Source organism: Phaenicophaeus curvirostris, chromosome 5 (genome assembly GCF_032191515.1).
Source record: "Phaenicophaeus curvirostris isolate KB17595 chromosome 5, BPBGC_Pcur_1.0, whole genome shotgun sequence".
In the NCBI taxonomy this organism is placed as follows: Eukaryota; Metazoa; Chordata; class Aves; order Cuculiformes; family Cuculidae; genus Phaenicophaeus; species Phaenicophaeus curvirostris.
The window spans coordinates 33,865,254-33,886,531 of NC_091396.1; the positions used below are offsets into that span (position 1 = coordinate 33,865,254).

At 40.6% G+C, this 21,278-nt stretch overlaps 2 protein-coding genes across 2 annotated transcripts; one reads left to right on the forward strand and one right to left on the reverse strand.

Annotated features, from left to right (window-relative positions):
* Positions 1–387: 387 nt before the first annotated feature.
* On the reverse strand, positions 388–10,346 carry EIF2S1 (eukaryotic translation initiation factor 2 subunit alpha). Its single transcript, XM_069858178.1, has 8 exons — positions 10,240–10,346; positions 7,729–7,970; positions 6,558–6,637; positions 5,938–6,089; positions 4,401–4,507; positions 2,507–2,604; positions 1,454–1,597; positions 388–1,177 (listed from the first exon to the last, which is right to left on the reverse strand). The coding sequence occupies exons 2-8, from the start codon at positions 7,967–7,969 to the stop codon at positions 1,052–1,054; spliced, it is 948 nt and encodes a 315-aa protein (XP_069714279.1). The 5' UTR covers position 7,970; positions 10,240–10,346; the 3' UTR covers positions 388–1,051.
* Positions 10,347–10,538: 192 nt separating this feature from the next.
* On the forward strand, positions 10,539–20,542 carry ATP6V1D (ATPase H+ transporting V1 subunit D). The gene is made up of 9 exons (XM_069858182.1): positions 10,539–10,665; positions 13,134–13,251; positions 14,389–14,468; positions 15,839–15,906; positions 16,548–16,592; positions 17,035–17,138; positions 17,533–17,599; positions 19,017–19,095; positions 19,719–20,542. The coding sequence occupies exons 1-9, from the start codon at positions 10,625–10,627 to the stop codon at positions 19,858–19,860; spliced, it is 744 nt and encodes a 247-aa protein (XP_069714283.1). The 5' UTR covers positions 10,539–10,624; the 3' UTR covers positions 19,861–20,542.
* The last annotated feature ends 736 nt before the right edge of the window (positions 20,543–21,278 follow it).

Here is a 21,278-nt window from a genome sequence, read left to right on the forward strand (position 1 = left end):
AACAACTTATAATTGGTCCTACTAAACTGTCCACGCGCCTTAAAAGTTACAGGATTGGCTCAAGAGGGTTGAGCGCGCGAAGGGGGCTGGTCCGGGCGTTTCAGGGACTTTCCGGCGCTGAGTTCCGGGCTTTTGTTATGCGCTTCTCCCGGCCAACATACCGAGGGCAGCTTAAAGGGGAACGCCAGGTTTAATCCTGAATGTTGAACCCTGGATTGTTCACTGCTATTAAATCATATCCTCGGTCGTCGAGACACCCTTCCACAGTAAACTAGATTTAAAGTAGGCAGAACTGAAGGTCATGCAACAGTGAGTCCAGAAAACAACTGAGTAAGTTCATTAAAGTTCTTGCTATATTCACCTATAGAAGCAAAATGCAACTCTATGTAATTTTTCATTTCTTAGCTATGTTTATTGGAATGGTAACAAGAGAAAAAAGGAAATGCTATTTTAAACCAGTCTGCATCAACAAACTTGCAAGAAAAACTTTGTTCCACTCATTCTTGGTTAGATTTAAAGCAAAGAAAGCCCTTTTAATGTTAATGTGGGGTCACCCCCTGATCATACTCTTTCAGTTTTATATTCATATTGTTATAGTCAACATAACAAGAGGAAAAAAAAAAAAAACTTACAAGTTGTATGGCCTGGAAATTTATTGAATATTTTCTGAAGTACATTCTGTAGGGAACTGTTCAGCTTGCTGGTTTTGGTGCTCCCAGGAAAGATCATTAACAGATGCACTGAGCTGTACTCATCAACTAGGAATCGTTACGTATGAAAATGTGGGGCATGGAGCTACAACTTCCCTCTAGCCAGATCTGTGTCTTGAATTTGATTAGGCACCTTCCGTTCCAAGGACTCAATTTGTATAAGCTGCTGCATTAAATGATATTTAGAAGAGCCTTTCACATATTGGTCTTACTATAAACCTTAAAACACTTCAAGTATTTGCATTTGAAGTTTTCAATACTGGAAACATTTAGTCCAGAGTGTTTGCAATGGGGTCTTTAATTTTTCATATGTTCTGTCTCTTCTAACTATCCCAGAACATTTAGTCTTCAGTTTTGGCTTCCATTTCCTCAGCATCGTCATCCCCATCCACTTCAGCATTTTCCCTTTCCAGCCTTTCCAACTGCCTTGCAAGCTCGGTCTCATCTGTGTCAGTAACCACCTTAGGCTGAAAAAAACCCAAAACAGAACACATAGTAAACTGTCATTAAGAAAGATTATATATATTTGCAGGCTCCAATGCTACATAAAGAGCAAGAGACAAAATACATCCTGAAATCACACAATAAAACCCAGAAAAACTGGGATTTTTAGTTTAAGAAACACAGACACTTAGAGGTTTTTTTTCAATTTTGTAATACTTTTTTTTTGCTAGAATTTTTCCTTGCTCTACTTTAAAATGCTGCAAGAAAGAGATTACATTCTAAATGTTAAGTGTTCTTACCTCCATTTGCACATTAAAGACTCCTCTCTTCTCCTCAATTTTTTCTTTAATTACAGCCATGGCTTGATTTAGAACAGACAGTCCTTCAGTTCTCTCCAGTGTTGTTGTAGTCATCACATAACGAGGAGGGGCTATGAGATTAATCTATTGCATTGTAGGGATTGAGGTGGAGGGAGGAAAAAGGCAAACTCAGTAACTGAAAACAAAGAAAAAACCTCAAAAACAAAGCAAACATCACAGCTCTGAATGCACAATTCACAGATGAAACATTTTCCCACTAGAAAAAACTTTTCTAGACATATAAGCAAATTGGACAGAAATAGCAGACAAAATGCACAGCCTGTCTGATTTCCAACACCAACATCTATAATTTCTACATAGTACATTTATTTAGACAAATATTGCTAAGCAGAGAGAACATCCACTTTGCAGATCAGTAAAACAGCCCATCACATAATTTTTCAAACAATTAAAAGACTGTGATAACCAGGTGGCTTTGTGGTATGTTAGTTGTTTGTTTTTTTGAGAAGATGGCTGGATAAGTAAACTTTTCTTTTGTTACAAAAATCCATTGCAATAAACCATTTTCAAGGGAAGTACTTTCAACTTTTGTTGAAAACGCTTATTCAGTGACGCACTCAATATCCTAGAACTGTTGGCGAGAAAAACTAGGCCTGGGCACAGTAGCCATACTCATATATGGATGAAACATTCCTTTTCTTAAATAATCTTGTATCGGAAAATACAATTTCTTGCTCCCTAGCTAAGGCTACATAAAGGAGCAATAGTAGCGCGCCACTACCAGGCTTCAAAACATTGGACAGAATAAATACAGCTTCTTCGACCTGGGAAGGCACAGCACAGTCACAAGAACACCTCGCAGCACACAGCTGAAAGAAGCGTGTTACAGATCTGCTAAGGAAGAATCAGAAGGCAAGTACATGGCTTCCCAGCCTCAGCTACGCGATGGTGACAACTGCAGTTGCATGCTACTGGCACCCAAGGGCATCAGGAAATTTTGCTTTTGATTTCAGTAGTTAGACAGACACTTACTTTAATGGGCATGTTCTCCGTGGAACAGTTCAAGCCTGCTCTCAAAGCTTCTTTTACTGCATCTATGCCTTCATAACCATAACAGGCAACCTCAATATCTATGACAGAGGAATACAAACAATAAAACTTTGAAGTTACCAGAAGCTGTAGAATCTTTAAAAGCTTTTCAACTTAAGCATTCATAAAGCTTTTTTGGCATCCAATGTTTATCTACAATGACTGCCTCAGTAGCTCCAAAAGCTGAGGAAGGTATCTCACTGTCTTGTGAGTTGAGGTAAAAATCTTCACAAATTCTCTAGACATACAATGTTTTACATCGTGCTTTGAAAAACCAAAGCAAGAAATTATATACCCACATTCACTCACCACTCATCCAATAAATTAAATGGGAATTATTATGTATTTCCCATAGAAAGATACAAAAGCAGGAAGTATCAGAGATACTGAAAGATCAGGAAAAATGAAACTTGAAAAAATACACATCCACAAACTCATGGAATCCTGTCAGCAATTACAACAGAGACATCACTTGAGCATTGAAATATATATTTTTTTATAGTAAGTTATGTTAACATATAATTAGAACGATAATTAGCTATAGCTTTTTGTAGATGTTTGGAAATGAAGGCATAGACTAATGCTGGTCTGTATCTGTGACACCCTAAGTAGTCTAAAGACAAAAACTTCTGTATCTGTGCAGCAATGGCACAAGACTAAGCTACACAGAAGAAATAGTTTCAATTCCAGGTGACCAACAACCTGCTAATTCTCAGCTATCACAAACGAAATCACAGGAGAGCATCCCAGTCAGTCTCAGGATAAAACTACAAGCCAACGGAAAGTTACTAAGCTTGCTTTGAAGACAAAACTAAATACAATTTAGACCATCAGAACAAAATATGCAAGATGAAGGAAGTAAGAGAACATGCCTGTCAAATAACTTTATTTTCAAAACTAATGAGGTGCTGTTCATGTTCACAGCAATCAAATTCCACTTAATTTTTTTAAGTCTATGTTAACTCAGTGATCTAAAGTAACTGGTAGACAAATTTCTCATTACCTTACCTTTTGCACTCTCTTCTTGACTTCACTGTCATGTGGATATGGCTTATCATTTCTTCTCTCCACAATAATCAACAAGTGCTAATTCTCTTTGATACACCCTTGCAGAGCAGAGGCAATTTCTCATTCTAGTTAAAAAGTGCAACTCTGCTGCTTTCAGGCTACTCCTTAGTAGTATAACCAGATTTACATTTTTTAACTACGCCTTCTTAAGTAGCGCGGTCACGTGCTTTTTCTGCCTGCACTGAGTTAATAAGAGACAAAGCAGCTTGTACACTTTATGAACACATTAGAGACATGCTAGGTTTGAGTTAATACATCCTGCTGAATGGTTTGCAATCAACCCATTAGAGATACACTCACAGCGAAGTCAGAACTATTTTCACATGTTTGTGGACAAGAGGCTAGGATACAGGGCCTAGCTGTGCAGACAGAGATCAATAATCCTGTTAGGGAATCAATGAATTTAACACTGAATAATGAAAAAGGATATTATGGATGCAGTAATAACTGAAATACTTAAAGTCATTGCGTGCCAGTGCACTATGATAGAACACATTATGTATCAGGACAACTACTTAGTGTCCCAAGGAATCTGCAGTTTGGGAGTGGGGGGGTTGGAATAAAAGCCAAACCACGTTGGACTTCAAGACAGAACCTGCATAGGCATTTTGCAAGCAATCCTTGATTAAGGTGTTTTAATTCTAGAAGAATAGCTCTACTCAAATATCATCACTACAAACCACTAGTTTTAACTGAGTTTATAGTCTGCAAGAAGATACATTAATGTAAGGGTCAAAATGTGTTCAATAAGCATCCACAAAAAACTCACCTGCTCGGATTTTGACTGCTTGTGGTGTCAGACGTCTGTTAATATTGTCAATCAATACACGTCTCTCTTCCTCTGTGAGATCTAGGCTATCCAGGATTGCAGGGTCTCTGAGGCAAGTAAAACAACATCACAGAAGTTATACCGAAGAAGAATATGACACAATATTAACCTCTGGTACTACTTTAATATTCTTGTGTATAATCCTAGAGATCTACTAGGCAAAGAAATCAGTGAATTTTTAGTCCATTGAAACACTGGAAGAAAAACAAACACAATCATTTTCAAAATATTTTCTACTGGAACTATTTAACCACAAAGCAGATATGCAGTTTACTCAGTCTGATCCTAGAAAGGAAGCTCTGAATTCTGTCCAGGCATTCAACAAATAGGTCCCAGCTGTTTATTTTTTTACTGATCAGAGGGCAAATACACTTTAAAATTATGCAACAGGCATCATGCTGCATGAAACCCCAAAACACTAATCCTCAGTACTGAGAAATAAACAGCAAGTCAAATTCTTAGAAGGCACACTAAGTCTCCCGCAAGCACAGGGAAGCACCGATATCCACATTTTTCCGATCAACCACTATAGCTTTAAGTAGGAGCCCAACAGCAACAACTACAAATTGCAGTGCTTTGTCAGAAACCTTAAGGCATTACTGATGGAAACGTTTTGAGAACAGAGGAATTTTTTCTGAGTTTAAGAGAAGCTTCAACAGCCAGTGTAACTACAGTTTTCTGTTTTTTCACTATACAGGTGTTTACGTAAATATTTATCAGTTACAGAACGATCTGGTACTCCTTCTGCAGCAATCTTCCCAGATTTACTCTTTACCACTAAACTTGCTATCATTAAACAATTATTCTTCTGTGGAAGAGAACACGTTCAATCTAAATAAGGACATAAGTTATCTCTTCTCTAAAAACACAAAGACGTTTTTAAGCTAATCAAAATACCACCAACTGCCCTACGTCTTTAAGTAAACGTAATCTCTAAAGTTGTATTACTGCCCTCTAGTGTTCAACTCAAGTTCATCACTCAGAGGTTTATGTGCTATAAAAGAATAAAATTGGAAATGTTTATTGAGGAATCTATTTTCTGTTAGAAATTACACAGGTTCATCTGTAGCCATAGAAATCTCTCCAGTGTTTGTAATCACATTTCTTTTATACTTAAAACATTATTCATGAATGTATCTGTATTTTCTCCACACAAAATTCAATTAATGCTTTTAAAAACCTGGCACAGTAGCAGACTCAAAAATGGATAAAACCAAGTTAACTCTGAGCCTTCTCTCTCAAGAGCACTGAGAACCTGAAAAAGCAGCAAGACAGAGAAACCTACAAAAGGCAACTGGAAGACTGATGTAAGAATTTACTAAGTTTACTTGACCAGTGCATTCTACATATCTGAAAAAAAATCCCACAAAACCAAAATCAAACCAACAAACAAAAACAACATCATGATGTATTTGTTCCAGAAAACACTTCTCCACAATTTGAAATCAACCCCTAGAAGTAGAAAAGATGTCCTTACGAGACTGCATGCTTGAATGCATCATAAGCACCATATCCTGGTCTTTTGTACTTGTCATCAAATACCCAGGCAGTTCTCTGGAACAGACTCTCAAGTTGCTCATCCTTAGTGTACTCCAAGACTTCAGCAACGTGGCGAAGGATGCTGTAAACCTTGAACGCAAAAGGAGAACAAAAAACCTCGAAATACACATTGAAAATAAAAATTTAGAATCAAAAGTAGTATAGAATCGTAAGCCTTATACTTGGAAGCATAAGACCACACCATAGTAAGGGTGGGAGTGAACACCTTAAACCACCTGCATGCCTTTTCAATAAAATTTGTCCAGTGTGCTAAACCAGCATATACTTTTGGATTCCTGATCACTTAAATATACTCCTTTACAGAATAGATCTTCAAATGACATCTTACTTGACTTATTCATTAATTGAGAAGCAGCTTAGCAAAGCACTCATGGACAGATGAGCTGCTTCTATATTTGCATGCATAGATGAGAATCAGAGTGCACCTAATAAATGAGAACAATATTTTACTTTGCTATTTTCTTACGTCAGTGCATTCTGGTTGCTCAGGAAAGAAACTGGAAACACATAATGCCTGAATATAGCAAAGCAACTTACAGTCTTTGATTTTGTGAATTTGTCTTCACATTTGATCGCCTCCTCCGGAGAAACTCTTCTTTTTGACAAGTCAATATAACCTATCAGGGAAAACAATTTTGAATGTATCAGGTATTGCATAAACTAAGCCAAGCTGCTTCAAAAGAAAAGCATAAAGGACACACTCTGACTCAGGATTAGCCCCTTGCTTACACTATCTCTGTATGTTGCTACAGAAAGTAACAAATAACCAAGTAAAAAACCTTAATGAATTTGATGAAATCATGATCCAAAGAAGGATATTAAATCATTCTTTGAACTGCAAACACGATCGCAAACCTTTTTTATGACGTTCTTAAAACTTACTGCCTTAATGTTTTCTCTGAAAACTTACAAGAAATTTTCGTAATAGTTAAGCAACCAGTGATGCGTTTTTACATTGCTGTATGCAGTCTTGGCAAAAACCACACCAACATACAGAGAAGCAGGTTTTTGTAGTGCTCAACTCAATTTCATTCAAGGCTGCCACTCCATCAGTTTAGCTCTGTACAGTTTCCTAGTAACGTAGGCCTGGTCTCAAACTCTGACTGTAACTCCCCGGATACCCTTTTGAAAGAACCATCTGCCTGTGAAAAGTATTCTTTTAAACCATCACTTACTAAACTTGAAAAGGCTTCCACCTACTTCTCACAAGCGAGAAGTTCCTGTAAAGGTTCAATAAAAGACCACGTCAATTCCAGATATGTTTCTCTGTCAATGAAATAATTTTGTAATAGGAAGTATTCTTTCATTAGAGATGCTGGGAAACTTAATCACTCCAGGTCTATCTGAAATAAGTTTCTTCTTGTCTGTCTTTCCTCTCTGCTTTTTCTTATCCTGTCAGTCATTACTTTATCTTCGAGTTAACCGCAGTTTCACAAGTATTTTAGAAAAGCATATTACTTGAGAAACATCATACCAATAGTCAGGTTTCTAGGAGACAAAGGACCCACTTAAATCACATGAGTAAAGATTAATCTGAGTCCCAAAGGACAAAGAAGAATGGAATAATAATCATAAACATCAGATGGTAAGATAATGGTCTATTTTGCTTAAGCACCTTAAAAAGAAGCCTGGCAAAACCAGTGAATACCTAAGCTGATTAGTTTATCTGCATCTCTCACTAGTATACCCTGCAATATCCCCCAAGTACCTTTCTCTTTGTCAACTCTTATGACCACGACGCACTCATTCCTCCCAATGCGGATGAGTTTGTTTATGGAACGAATACGTCTTCTGGACAGCTCACTGAGAAGGATCATGCCTTCAATGTTGTTGTACTCTAACAGGCTGACATAGGCTCCCATTTCAGCAATGGATCGCACATTGACCATCACTACATCTTCCACCTCTGGAAATTTATGCTGGTAGAATCTACAGCTTAGTCCCGGCATCCTGGAATTTGAACAGAAAGAAACAAAAAATCTTATTTCGTAGTACATCACTGCCTTTTCCTACAAACATGGTAAAAAAAATAGGACGGACTGGTGAGGACAGAGAGGAACATTGGTACAAAAAATTGCACAAGCCTTATCCTGATTTGCAATTCATGTTTAGGTTTTAACAGAAAGTAAGCAATAAGTGAACCAGCAAATGGTAACACTAAAATACTAAGATGCTATTGTTCTGCATTAAAATAGGAAATACTTGCTACTTAGATGTTACTATCAACTTCAGCTGTCATACTAATACATAACACAATGTAGAGAAGAGACTTCAAGTGGTGAAAAGCAGACACTGCACACCTTGCATTCATCTAAATTTATGAGGCTGTGTAAAATTTTAAATCAGATTTAGCAACAGGACGCAGAGAGAAGCAGCCTGCAGTGCTCAGGAAGCCATTTGTATGCGTGTATTAAGACAGCATGCAAGACATTGAGAATGTAAGTGGGAGTTTGAAGCTTCTCTAGTACTGAGAAGGAACAGACTCTACATTCCAGAAGATGACTTTCTAAACTCCGCACAGGGTGTTTGGAATAATCCTGTAAGACCGGCTCCTGAGGCCACATGTCAGCAAAGAAAGCAAAGGCAATAACCAGAGCAGAAGGCAGAACTAGACTGACATTAAGGAAGCACTGAAAAAAAAGAAAAGTGCCTCTCATCGTATTGCTACTCAGGAGATAAAAAAACCCCTTGAAAACCAAAGCAGGATTCTTTCTTTATACATGAAAAAAAAAATTACTAATTTAATGCCTCCTAATTATGTTTCAATAAGAAAGAATGCTTAAACGGCTTCATTTGAATGAATCCACATGCTCACCATTGCTAATCGGGTTTGTTCAATTCCTTTTGTCTACGCCTCAAAGTTTCATACAGAAAGTTCTCTACAGGAGAAGTTGCAGCTGCCCCATCCCTGGAGGTGGTCAAGGTCAGGTTGGATGGGGCTCAGAGCAGCCTCGGCTGGTGGGAGATGTCCCTGCCCATGGAAGAGTGGGTTGGAACTGGATGACTTTTTAAGGTCCCTTCCAACCAAACTAAGATTCCAAAACGCTAAGTGAAATGCACTGTCCCTTCAGAAGGTGTCAGCTGTAATCACCATTTATAAGTTTTACTCTTGACCATCACAGTAGTGGTAATGGCTTCCAGCTATACAAGAATTTAAAAAGAGAGTAAGATGTTAATGCCAGGCACTATCTACACACGGCCACAAAATTCAGAAGATTGCATCGACCTTCATTTCCACTCTTAATTTCCAAAAAGGGGAAATGCAGACTCTCCAAGAATTATAAAATCACTCTTCTAAACGTGTCCTATAACTTCATTTAATTTGAAGCTCAACTCCAACATCTCCAAGATTAAAATTAATAAAATATTACAGTTTGCATTTCCGGCCCATTTAACGCAGCTCAGCTCGATCCTACATGTGATACAGACCAAAGATCTATTGCAAGGCAGCGAACCTCAGCCACAGCGAGCAGGAAATGGACAAACATCACTCTGCACCCAGACTGTTTTATTCATAGAGAATCATAGAATAGTTTGGGTTGGAAGAGACCTTAAAGATCATCCAGTTCCAACCTCCCTGCCATAGGCAGGAATATGTTCCACTAGATCAGGCTGCCCAAGGCCCCATCCAACCTGGCCTTGAACGCCTCCAGGGATGGGGCAGCCACAGCTTCCCTGGGCAACCTGTGCCAGTGCCTCACCACTGTCATAGTGAATAAATTCTTCCTCATGTCTACTTCTAAATCTGCCCCTCTGTGGTTTATACCCATTGCCCCTAGTCCTATCACTACAAGCCTTTGTAAACAGTCCCTCCCCAGCTTTCCTTTAGCCCCTTCACCTACTGGAGGGTCGCTATAAGATCTGCTCGGAGCTTTCTCTTCCCCAGGCTCAACCAGCCCAGCTCTCTCAGTCTCCTCGTATGGGAGCTGCTCCACCCCCCTCTGATCATCTTTGTAGCCTCCCCTGGGCCCGTTGAACAGCTCCGTATCCTCCTTATGCTGGGGATTCCAGAACTGCTGCCCCCTTTACTTCGGCCGCCCGCGGGAGGCCTCTCAGGGGGCGGCACAGCGTTCCGTGACGCCAGAGACGCCTCAGCCGAGCTCCGGGTCCCCTCGGCCGCACAAGCCCCCGCGAAAACCGGCGAAACCGGAGGAGCTTCCCAGCAGCGGCTCCAGCGCCCGGCGGAGGGGAGGGCAGGGCCCGGCCCGGCCCGGCTCACCTGTCGGCGGCCGAGGGTCCCGCTCTGCGCTCACGACCCGACCCGGCCCCGCGCTCCTCTCGATGCCTCGCCGCGTGACACCCAGCTGCGCACGCGCGCGCCCGCCCCGCGCCGCCGCCGCGGCACCATAGAGTGCCGGCGCTGGGGCAGAGCGCCGCCCTCTCCCACCGCCCCGCGCACGCGTACACCTCGGTGCCATAGAGTGTCGGCGCTGGGGCAGAGCGTCCTCCTATACTCCCTCCTCTCCCCCTCCCGCTTCCTTCCTGTCCCCGCGGCTCACGTGACCGCGCGGGTTGGGGCGGAGCCGCGTCACAGGAGGGCGGCGGCGACAGCGGTGACAGCGGTGATAGCGGTGACAGCCGGAGCGGGACCTGCCGCCGCCGCAATGTCGGGCAAGGACCGCATCGAGATCTTCCCCTCGCGGATGTGAGTGTGGGGAGCGCGTGCAGGGCGGCGGCGGCTCCGTCCCTGGGGCTCCCCGTCCCCTCGAGGCCTTCCCGAGCCTGGGGCTTCCCGTGCCCCCAGGGGCTTCCCATCCCACCCTGGGGGCTCCCCGACCCTGGGGGGCTCCCCATCGCTCTGGGAGCTCCCTGTCCCTGGGGGCTCCCCGACCCTCGGGTCTTCCCGTCCCCCCTCGGGGTCAACCCATCCCTCGGGATCTCCCCGTCCCTTGGGGGCTCCCCGTCCCTGGTTTGACTTGGAAGGGACCTTAAAGATCATCTGATTCCAACCCCTGTGCCATGGGCATGCTCTCCTCCCCGGTTTCGCTTCCCAGGCTCCGTACCAGCCCCGTGGCCAGCACGGGGCCGAGCGCCAGGAGCTCCCGGTGGAAGGGGCGCTGTTTAAAATCATGCGATTAGACGCACACTTTTATTTTTAAAAGAGCAGTTGGTAGAATATATGTGTAAGAAAAAAAGCACGAATCATACCCTACCGTCCCTTTGCTTTTTCCTGGGTGGTACTGCTGTACAAGTGGCTGGCCATAAAGTGATTAAAAAAAGAAGGAAGTAAAATGTGTTGCTGCAGTGGGCAGTCAAGTAATTTTCCAGATACTGACAGCAAACCCTTTGTCATGAAATCAGCTGTCTCCTGACAAGGCATAGAGAAAGCTGCCCATGGTGGAACGAACCCAAACAACTGCAACTGATCTGCTAATAAAAGTGTGGTTTTAATAATGCTGTTCGGTTTCTCTCCAGGACAGAAAATATTTGCCTTAAGGTGAAAGGCTTTGAATATTCTTGCATAAAGCTGGTTTGATGCCTGGATGTAGCCTTTATAAAAAGATACCTTGCAGGACAGAAAACTTCGAATGTAGAATAATAATTATCCCCCCATATATGAGCTCAGGACATAGGAAATAACAGTTTACATGGAAAAAATTACATGGTAAAAGTTCTGTTTTGAAACTTAGTTCAGAAATAAATTATTGCGTATGTTAAGTTGCCTAGTCTTGCTCCTGCTCTTCAAGAGCTCTATTTTCATTCAGTTTACCTGTCTGAGTAGAAGGCACTTCAGTCAGTTTTAAAAGGTGTCCGATTTTATGGGCTGACGGATCATTGTGGGAAGAAGGTGGTGATGTACAAAGGCTTAGTATTAACAAATCTTGTTTCAAATGAGGTAATAGACCAATAACATGGGTGATATTTTGATAGGAACATAAGTTAGGATGATAAAATAAAGATGGTCTGCCTCAGCAACAGGTTTCCTTGTTGATAATTGACAGAACAGAATTTCATATGATTTGGGGGGTTTTGTTTGTTTGTTTGTTTTATATTTATAAAATGACTTGCTGTTATGAGCCTCTTCTGAGCCTTTTCTGTGATAATCAGTTACGGAAGCGGCTCAATCTCCTTGACAGTAAGCAAGACTTTGTTTAATGCACTTTTGGAGCCTGTAAAATCTTGCTCGAACCAGAAGGTCGGCCAGTCTCTGGTAGGTGGTGAACAGAGTGAACTAGTTCAAGGTGGTGGCAGAGATGTGATTGTTGTGAAAGTAAAGCTGCCTTTTTACTCATTGGCTTCTTTTTTTTTAATCATAAACACGCAGAAAGTATTTGTGCTTTTCAGTTGTATTTGGCAGGCTTTAATGGAGCTAGTCTCATGACATGCCAGGAGATGTGGAAAGTAATGGATTCCACTGCATAGGTAGAATCTTAATTATATTTTCCAGGGTCAGAGAGGAAGTGAATAAGGCTTCTCTTCACATAGAGTTGACTAAATATTGTCTTTTGAATGTAGTGACAGCATGAACAAAGTGGTAGCTTAGTTTAGCACAGCTTGTGGCTCCTGCTATCCTAGTTAAATGAAAAATACTCGTCAAATTAAAAGGTTCCTCCTTCAATTCCTAATTCTGTATGAGAAATTTGCAAGTGTGCTGTTGGAAGGAAAGGATGTACAATGCTACAGCTGGCTTGCTGACAGCCCTTTTAAACTGATGTTACTTCTGATTGTCTTAAATAGCTTGTAAATCTCCTGTGTGGCACATGAAGATACGGAATCATTACACTTTCTGACTGTCTTTAAACCAGAGTGTAAGCCTGCTGTGGCTTGTTGCTCTGTAAAATCAGAACACAGCATCAACAGTTACGATCACATGAAGAAATTTGAGAAGATGGCATAGCAGTGAAAGAGCTTAAAAGCAATACCAGTGTCACTCTGACAGTGGGCTTTTGGGGCAGTTCGATTTCTGGTGCATTTCTAGTACTTGTAAGTCAAGAAAAATGAAAACTATTATTTGCTGTTATGGAAGTGCTGAAAAATGACTTGTCCGTTTTTACTGCATTAATGTTTCTTGGTCACTTCATAATTTCAGTCATGTCAGAAAACTTTGCGTAAGTTTTTTCCTAATCCCTTCAGATGATGCAGGACATTTTTATTTATTCCTCTGTTCAACAGGGCTCAGACCATCATGAAGGCTCGTTTGAAAGGAGCCCAAACGGGTCGTAACCTCTTGAAGAAAAAATCTGATGCTTTGACACTTCGTTTCAGGCAGATCCTTAAGAAAATTATTGAGGTAGGTCAATTAGAATTTTGCTCATTGGGTCACTTTATTCGAGATCTATCTCTTCTGTCAGTTGTGCATCCCTGTTGTATTAACTTCACTTGGTTGGCTTGAATGTCGGACAAATTTGTGGATAACCCTTTTTTTGTGAGTGAGGCTACTGAGAACAGATGAGCAGAATTATGTTTTCCTGGCTGCAACAAAATAGAAATTTTGTGAGAGTTAATATTTTTCACCTCTTTCCAACCAGTTCTAGGCTCTGCTTTCTATTGTGTCCTGAGTTCCCTATCATCTCTTCTAGATTAGAAGGAATTTGCTCTGATGGTGCCAAATGCTTCAGGAGTGGATTTAACATGTTTTGTTGCCCCAGTTTTGTTTCTTTGCCTGGCTTGAGAGAACACTGCAGGTCTGTAACATTTCCTACATGACTAGGAACACTAGAAAGCAGAAGTTTTGTCCAGATGGAACTTGTTCCTTTATGAAGAAACACGGAGCCCTGCTCCTTCCTTTGTGACATGAATGACAAATCTAAGTTATTCAGTAAATCCTACTGTGGCTTACTCTCTTCTACCATACTAGATAGGGTTTAGCTGTACTGTTTTGGCTGCAACTGCTGCAGTATCCATGGTTAGCAGCAGTGCTTTGTTGCCGTGCTGTCCACAAGCTCTTGGCAGTCTGTATCTTGTGTCCTGTAGACTGTGGTTTTCTTAGCTACAAGGGCATAAACTGTGTAAAACTTGGGAAAAAAAGAAGTAGGGGGAGAACGCAGCTTCACAAAGCCACGTATGTCTGTGTGTTGAAAAACAACTTCAGCTGTCTGAGTATTCAGTAAGATATGAAGTAAGAGTGTTTTCCTATGGAGCCGTTTTATTTATGTGATTTAGCCCCCATGTAGTAGAATTCTGTGATTATTAAGACAGATGAAGCTCTTGCTACATCTGGGTCGGTGAAACAGCTGAAATATTTCTTTTCTTGCCAGTCACCTGGGAATTATGATTTTCAGTTTGAGAGTAAACTACACATACAGGATGTAGGACTTTCTCACTTTCTTCAGTTTCTCGTTTGTTTCTTTATGCTGTTAGTTACTTATCCTGGAAAGGGAACAATGATGTGCCTTATATTTGCTGCCTGGCTTTTTTCTTTAAACAGACTAAGATGTTGATGGGTGAGGTGATGAGAGAAGCTGCCTTTTCACTTGCTGAGGCAAAGTTTACAGCAGGAGATTTCAGGTGAGGATTGCGGATCTCATGGGTGTCCTACCGATGGGAGTGAGTGATCAACAGGGTGTTGATTTCTTTTTTGGAAAAATAAAATTCTTAAATGCACTTTGAAAAATAAATTAAAAACCAACTACAGTTGGCAAGGCAGGACAAGATGAACTGAATTCTGTTAGGTAAAGGTGGGAGACTGCTGCGGGAGGGAGATAATGTGCATGATAAAAAGGAATACTCCATTGGAAGCTAAATAAGGTAGAAAGATTAACAGAATTTGCTTTATGTACAAATCTTTGATTTGAGAAGGTGTTGCTTTTTGCAGCCTGGAATCTAAAATGTGGGGAAACAAGAATTTATAGCAGAGTATTGGACTAATTATTTTGATCTCCCTTGTGACTCTGAGGGCTGGATGCAGTCTGTGTTATTTTCCCCCAGTAAGTCATACAGAAATCTTCCTAATTGTTCCAGCCTCCCATCTCATTGACCTCTTGTCTCGCTAGGGCTACTGAGGGCTGTGTGTGATAGGGGAAACAAATCTTTTTCATCCAGTTGGATATTTTTTAATTGTATTTCAATAAATAACAGGTCTAACTGTCTGTGTAATTCATTCAAGTGTGCACAGATCTTTCGGAATAAGGTTGGGGAAGTGGTAATGATTCAGCTGGTGGTACTAGCAATTAGTGGGAAGAACTAAGTGATCAGACACAGTAGTAATTTGTGTTCTGCTGGAGGAAAGTCTTTTTGCCCTTTCACTTCCTGTCCTAACCAGTCTCAGTGTTTAGCTATAAACAACAGTCAGATTCCACCCTGAAAGGAATCTGTACTTCAGTAGAAGAGTTGGCTCTAGTCACCTGTTCTTGGAAGACCTTAAGACACCTAAGAATTCTTAAAGATGAGTTTTTGTACAAGCTTAAGTTTGTTAATATGATAGAGTTTGTGGGTAAACACACTCATTACTGTTCTGAAAGAACAAAGACATACAAACTCAAAGGAGAATGTTGTGGCCTTGGTCTGCTTTAAAACATTGACATTCCTTGAACTTTATTGGGAAAAATGTCTCACAGGTTGATTAGACTACATGCTATTAAAATATTTTAAAGTAATTTGCCAGATAAAAGGGAAATTTTTATATATGCTTTGTGTGCTTGGTCCAAGACATTTCTAAAGTTACATTTCACACCCTGCATCTTCTACATTTCCAAACATTGCTGGAGACCTATTTCTTTCAAAGCTTCTGTGTTAGCTTCAAAGTCTGTGCAATGAATTGCATAGCGAATTGAGCTGCTCTTTACAGCTATTTGATACCTACTTCATCTTGTTTATAATGGTGACTTAATGAGCCACTTCAGCTTTCCTGATTAAGTTGTATGTTTTCTTCCTTACAGCACCACTGTGATCCAGAATGTGAACAAAGCTCAAGTCAAGGTCAGAGCTAAAAAAGACAATGTAGCAGGTGATTTTTCCAGTATTTCAACTCTTATAGGAATTGTGCGAGGAGACTGAAATATTCAGGGATGTATCCAGTCTCCTCTTCTTTATTTCTCTTGTTCACATCAGGGTAGGAACACTTGTAATTTGATGCTTTTTCACATACAGCAGATATTTTTTTATATTTAGTTATTTACCTCTCATAAAATTAAATGATTTTGTGTAACTTGCGGTCCAATTTCTAGATCTTCAGACAAAGCACAACTTCCATAGAGCTTTACGGAAAAAGAGATCGGGAAATTAAATAACAAAACCTAAAGTTTCAGGAAATTAAATATCAATAATTGTCTATGGAGAAAACAAGAAACATAAGTCAGGACTGAATGCTTAAAATATTCCTTAAGCACAGGGAATACATTACTGAACAGAAACATAATAATGCTGAACACTGGATAAACTGAAATACTTCCCTGACTTTTAACGTGCCTAGATTTCTGTGATCTCAGTACAATTCTGACATTCTATATAAAGATGTCAGAACCAGCCTGGCTTAAGCATTCCAAGCTTACATAATGTGTTAGAAGCAAGTGGGGTAAAAGTGAATTGTACTTAATAAATTTATAACCCTTTACGTCACTTACACACATTCTTGTTCACTTTTGTCAGGTGTAACTTTGCCAGTTTTTGAACATTACCAGGAGGGAGGGGACAGTGAGTACAAACCAAGTGTTTTCTGTCTTTTATGTACTTATGGCTATTCTGTGCTAATACAAATAGTGCGTCTTGCCAGTACATCAGTTTATGTCATAGGCATAGGTGTACTTACGTCCTCTGTTATGCTTTGCTTTGTTCTTCTGGCATGGGGGGATTGTTAGGGACTATAATGGATTTAAATTTCCTAAATCTATGAGTTTTTCAGAAAAGGAGAAGGCTTGTCTTGAATTACCAGGTTTGGAGACTGGTAGGTCTTAGTGTGGAAATGCCCAACAATGATCTGTATTAACATAAACCACTGCAAAGACAAATTGTTAGTGGGCAAAGGCTTTAGCTTGCCATTTGCTGAGCTGTTTGAGTACTCATTTTTATCTAGTAAGAAACCACCATGGTAGCAATAGCAACAAATACTGTTTGATGAATTGGGGTTTTTTTTCAGGTTATGAGCTGACTGGCTTGGCCAGAGGTGGAGAACAGCTGGCGAAGCTGAAGAGAAACTATGCCAAAGCTGTGGAGCTGCTTGTGGAACTGGCCTCCTTACAGGTTGGTGGGAGAAGAAAAAGGGGACTGTTGGTTTCTAACTGTTCTGAGATGAAAGTAATGTAGTCTCAGTAATTGCCGCTTAATACTTTAAGCTGTACTATACTCTTTTAGTCCCAGTATTGTACAAAGTTACAAACCTTTTTCAGCCATGAAAGAGTTAAATTACCGCTTCAAAAAGTCCTTACTCCATAACGCTAAAACCCATCTTGTTGTGGCAGTTAGTAACTGCTAATTTGCAGTGTTCAGCGTCCTACTGACAGCAGTAGAAAAAATTCTGCTTCTATCAAGAACGTAGACTGTAACACCATATTGTGGACTTGGCTTTGTGTATAGAATTGATGGAAATGCTGAATTTGTCTTGTTATGTATTAATTATTTATTCCTGTTCCATCAGACATCCTTTGTTACCTTGGATGAAGCCATTAAAATAACAAACAGACGTGTGAATGCAATTGAACATGGTGAGTATTTTTCCATTTGGGATGTGTAACATTTTTACTGTCTCCATGCAAGATGAGGAGCAGGGTCATGGGAGCCAACCTCCTTTGGACAGCTTTCTTGTTAATAGGATTTCTAAGCAGTTCAAGAACTCTTCAGAAAGAATTACAACAAAGCGTATTGCAAGTAAGAACAAAAAAGCCTAGTGGAATGGACTGGAGCAGGCAGAGATACATGAATATGCAAACAGGAGAAAGTAATGAGGAGTAAGAAGCTATGGACCAAAGTTTTCACAGACACTTTCTGGCGTCTCTGCTAGTGACTTTGACTTATTTCATCCAGGCTGTTGATTAGAAACAAAAGACAGGATGTTTCTGTGCATTAAGATGTTCTCATAGCTAGCACAGTGGCTTTTACAACTGATGTCCAGTGGAGAGCTGGTGACTTTTGTTGGTTTTAGTTGGGATCGCAGAGTAGGCATCCAGCAAGAAATTTTGGTAACCTATTCAGGTTTATGTTACAGGAAATGAAACTGTTCTAATGTCAATACTCTGGTTTTCTTATTCCATCTGAATTCCTTATCCTTCCATCTTGTTGTTTGTAAATTTGTTTCTTGCAGTTTCTGAAGTACTATCTGTGCACGATATTGCTGTGGTTCCTTTTGCTGCAGGAGCCAGGGTGCTTTGGTTAGTTCTGCGTTGCTGATGGCTGGGGTTTAATTATCTTTGCATGTATGCAATAACTTATTTCAGTACTGTTTTTCATAGACTTGTTCCTTTGAATGTGCAGGCCTTAAGCTGCAGTTTATCACTCTGCAACTTTGATTGTAGAAAAGGTTTCCTTCCAAATAACTTGGGTAGTGCCAATAACAGCTTTCTCTTTTCAAAAAGTGGTTCTAACACATAACTTGCCCAGTTGGGTGTTAAACCTTTGTTTAATGTCTTACCATTTCCTTTTTGATTGTGTTATATTTAAATATTTGTTTTCACAATGCCTTTTTTAAAGAGAGATCATAATTCTTTTACTCAAAGTGCCATATGGAACAGAATGTTCTGAAAAGGATGTGATGTTAACATAGGTTTAATTCAAATTTTGCCCACTTCTTGCAGGACAGTTTTTAACCACTTCTGTGGTGAAAAAAAGACTTTGCACACAATCAGGGATCAGCACTTACCGATTCCATTGCATTTTTCAAAAGAACGTCCTGTAGCAGATTCTGTGATGTTGTGAGTCCTAGTTTAGTCCTGAACTTACTGAAGAAAACAATTCTGTGTGCTGCTTTTCCATAATGAAATATTATGATCTGTCATGAAGGATCTAAGTTTCCCCTAGCCAAAAGAATTACTAGATTGACTGTGAATAACCATCTGTGCACTGCATTAGATGCTTCTTGGCTAATGTAACAGCAGTCAAACAACTTCCTTATTTATGTATTTTTAGTGATTATTCCCAGGATCGAGCGTACACTTTCTTACATCATCACAGAACTGGATGAACGAGAACGAGAGGAATTCTACAGGTAAATATCTAAAATTAGACTAGACTGGTCTTTTTCTCAAACAGATCATTCCTCAGAAGGGACCCTGAGAGCCGTTCACCACATCTGGCAGTGAACACTGTTAAACATGACCTGGTTCTTATTGCACATTGAGTTTCAGAGCTGGGCAAGCAGAGATCTGCAATTACTTGTAACATAGTTACAAACAAATCCCACCTATTAGGTTGTGTATGGCTGTTCTTATCCTTCCCCCAGAGGGAGAGAGGTGATGCAGGACACCAGGGTGTTCTGCTTTAAGGACACTTCTGCCAGGGTAGACAGCGTTCAGGGCTACCTGAAGCAAACATGTCAAACCTGAAATGAATTAAAGGAGAATTAACTTCACTGAAGACAAGCAGAGTAGTATAATGCATCACTTAAGATCAAGAATATAGTTCATAGTATGGATGAAGAAAGAGAGATCTGCAGAGATGAACTTTTTCAATGGCAGCAGCTAGTGAGAAAAGCCTTTTACCATTTTTAATTTCCCAGGGAACCTCTCTAGACAGCTTTATAGTATCCACGTTGTATGGCACCCTTGCTGCTTGCCTGTGTAATGAAAATATAATGTTGCTTTTACAGCTAAACCACATTTCTTGTCACAGGTTAAAGAAGATCCAGGAAAAGAAAAAAGTATTGAAAGAAAAATCTGAAAAAGAACGGGAGCTGCGGAGGGCTGCTGGTGGGGAACGTGAGCCAGCCAATCTCTTAGCAGAGGAGAAGGATGAAGACCTTCTCTTTGAGTAACCCAGCACAATTGTTGTATGTGGAGCAAGGGACACAATACAGAATGTCCAGTTGCAATATAATTCAGGACATGTTGCCTCAGTGATACTTACATGGCTTCACAGTTGGTGTCTAAGTCTTGAGTTGAATGGATTGTGGATTTCTCCTGGGAGATTAGAAATGGGGGGACTTGACTGCAGCATAAGAGGAAGAGGAGATGGGTCAGGTTCTTTACTGTCAGCAAAGCCACATAATGTATGTCAGCCTCTTTCTTCACTTAGAGGGAACTGCTGTCTGTGGTATGCTTTTTTTTTTGCAGAAGAAAATGTTATTTAGGGGTGGAGATGCATTTAATGTTCTTTATTGCTGAAGCTATTACCGTTCAGGTTGCTTAAAGCAGGTATTGGCACAGCTGAAGTCAGATGTCAGTAAGGACAACTCTAATTTTCTAACCTGCTGATGAAATCCACAGTCTTCCATGATTTATTTTTGTTGCACGATTGTTACAATTGGCCCAAAACATCTATGGTTTTAATTAGAGGTTCTGCCAACTTGTGTACTGTCCTTGCTAGAAATAAGTAAAAACTTTAAATGTTAAATATCTGGTGCCTGGCTCAAGCTGCTAGAAGACATGGGTCTTAAAAGCTTTGAAACTGTCATGTTTATTTTGGAATAAAACCTTGTCTTTGTCTTCTGCCCCCAACTTAGTATCCACACTGGACACATCTCTTCAGCTTGTGCCTGCATTCAGTTTTATCTTTACTGCTTTAGAGAAGCAGCCAAGAAGTGGCCTGCTCCTGTCACAAACTCAACTATCTAGGCGCATGTTGCTTACAATCAAATCATCCCAGTGCAACAGGGGGCTGGCAAAAAAAGCAGCATTGAATGCCCAGTCGTGCATCCTGGCTGCGATTTGTGTCCTGGGCTGACGAGGGGAGGCGAGGAGTGTCTGATAAGCAGGTTGGTGCTGAATGCCGCTCAGCTGGAAGGGCTGTTTTCCTGAAGACTCTGGTTTGCAATCAGCAAATGATATATTCCATAGTTCTAGTACATCATCTCTAGTACTACTGGTCTACTACTACTGGTAAGCATCTTGTTTTAAATGTGATCCAGCACTTAAGTGCAGATGCAGGATGACTGCAAAAAACCAAATTTCTATTTATACCTTTAAAAAGTTGTTTTATAATTGTACAAAGCAGAAGGCCATTTCTTTTCTCTTTTGAAGATGAAGGCAGCACAGGGGAATAAGGCCATACTCTGCTGTCAAATACAGGTCCAGCCTGATGGAAAGTAACTGTAGATCTGAGGAGGTGGTGTTACCTCTCCCAGTGAATGCCTGGTGTGAGAAGGAGCAGAGAACACCCTCTAGGGCTCTGATGAGTCACAGCATCTTTCACGCATTCAGCAAAATGGCAGAAAGACTCCCATGAACCACCACA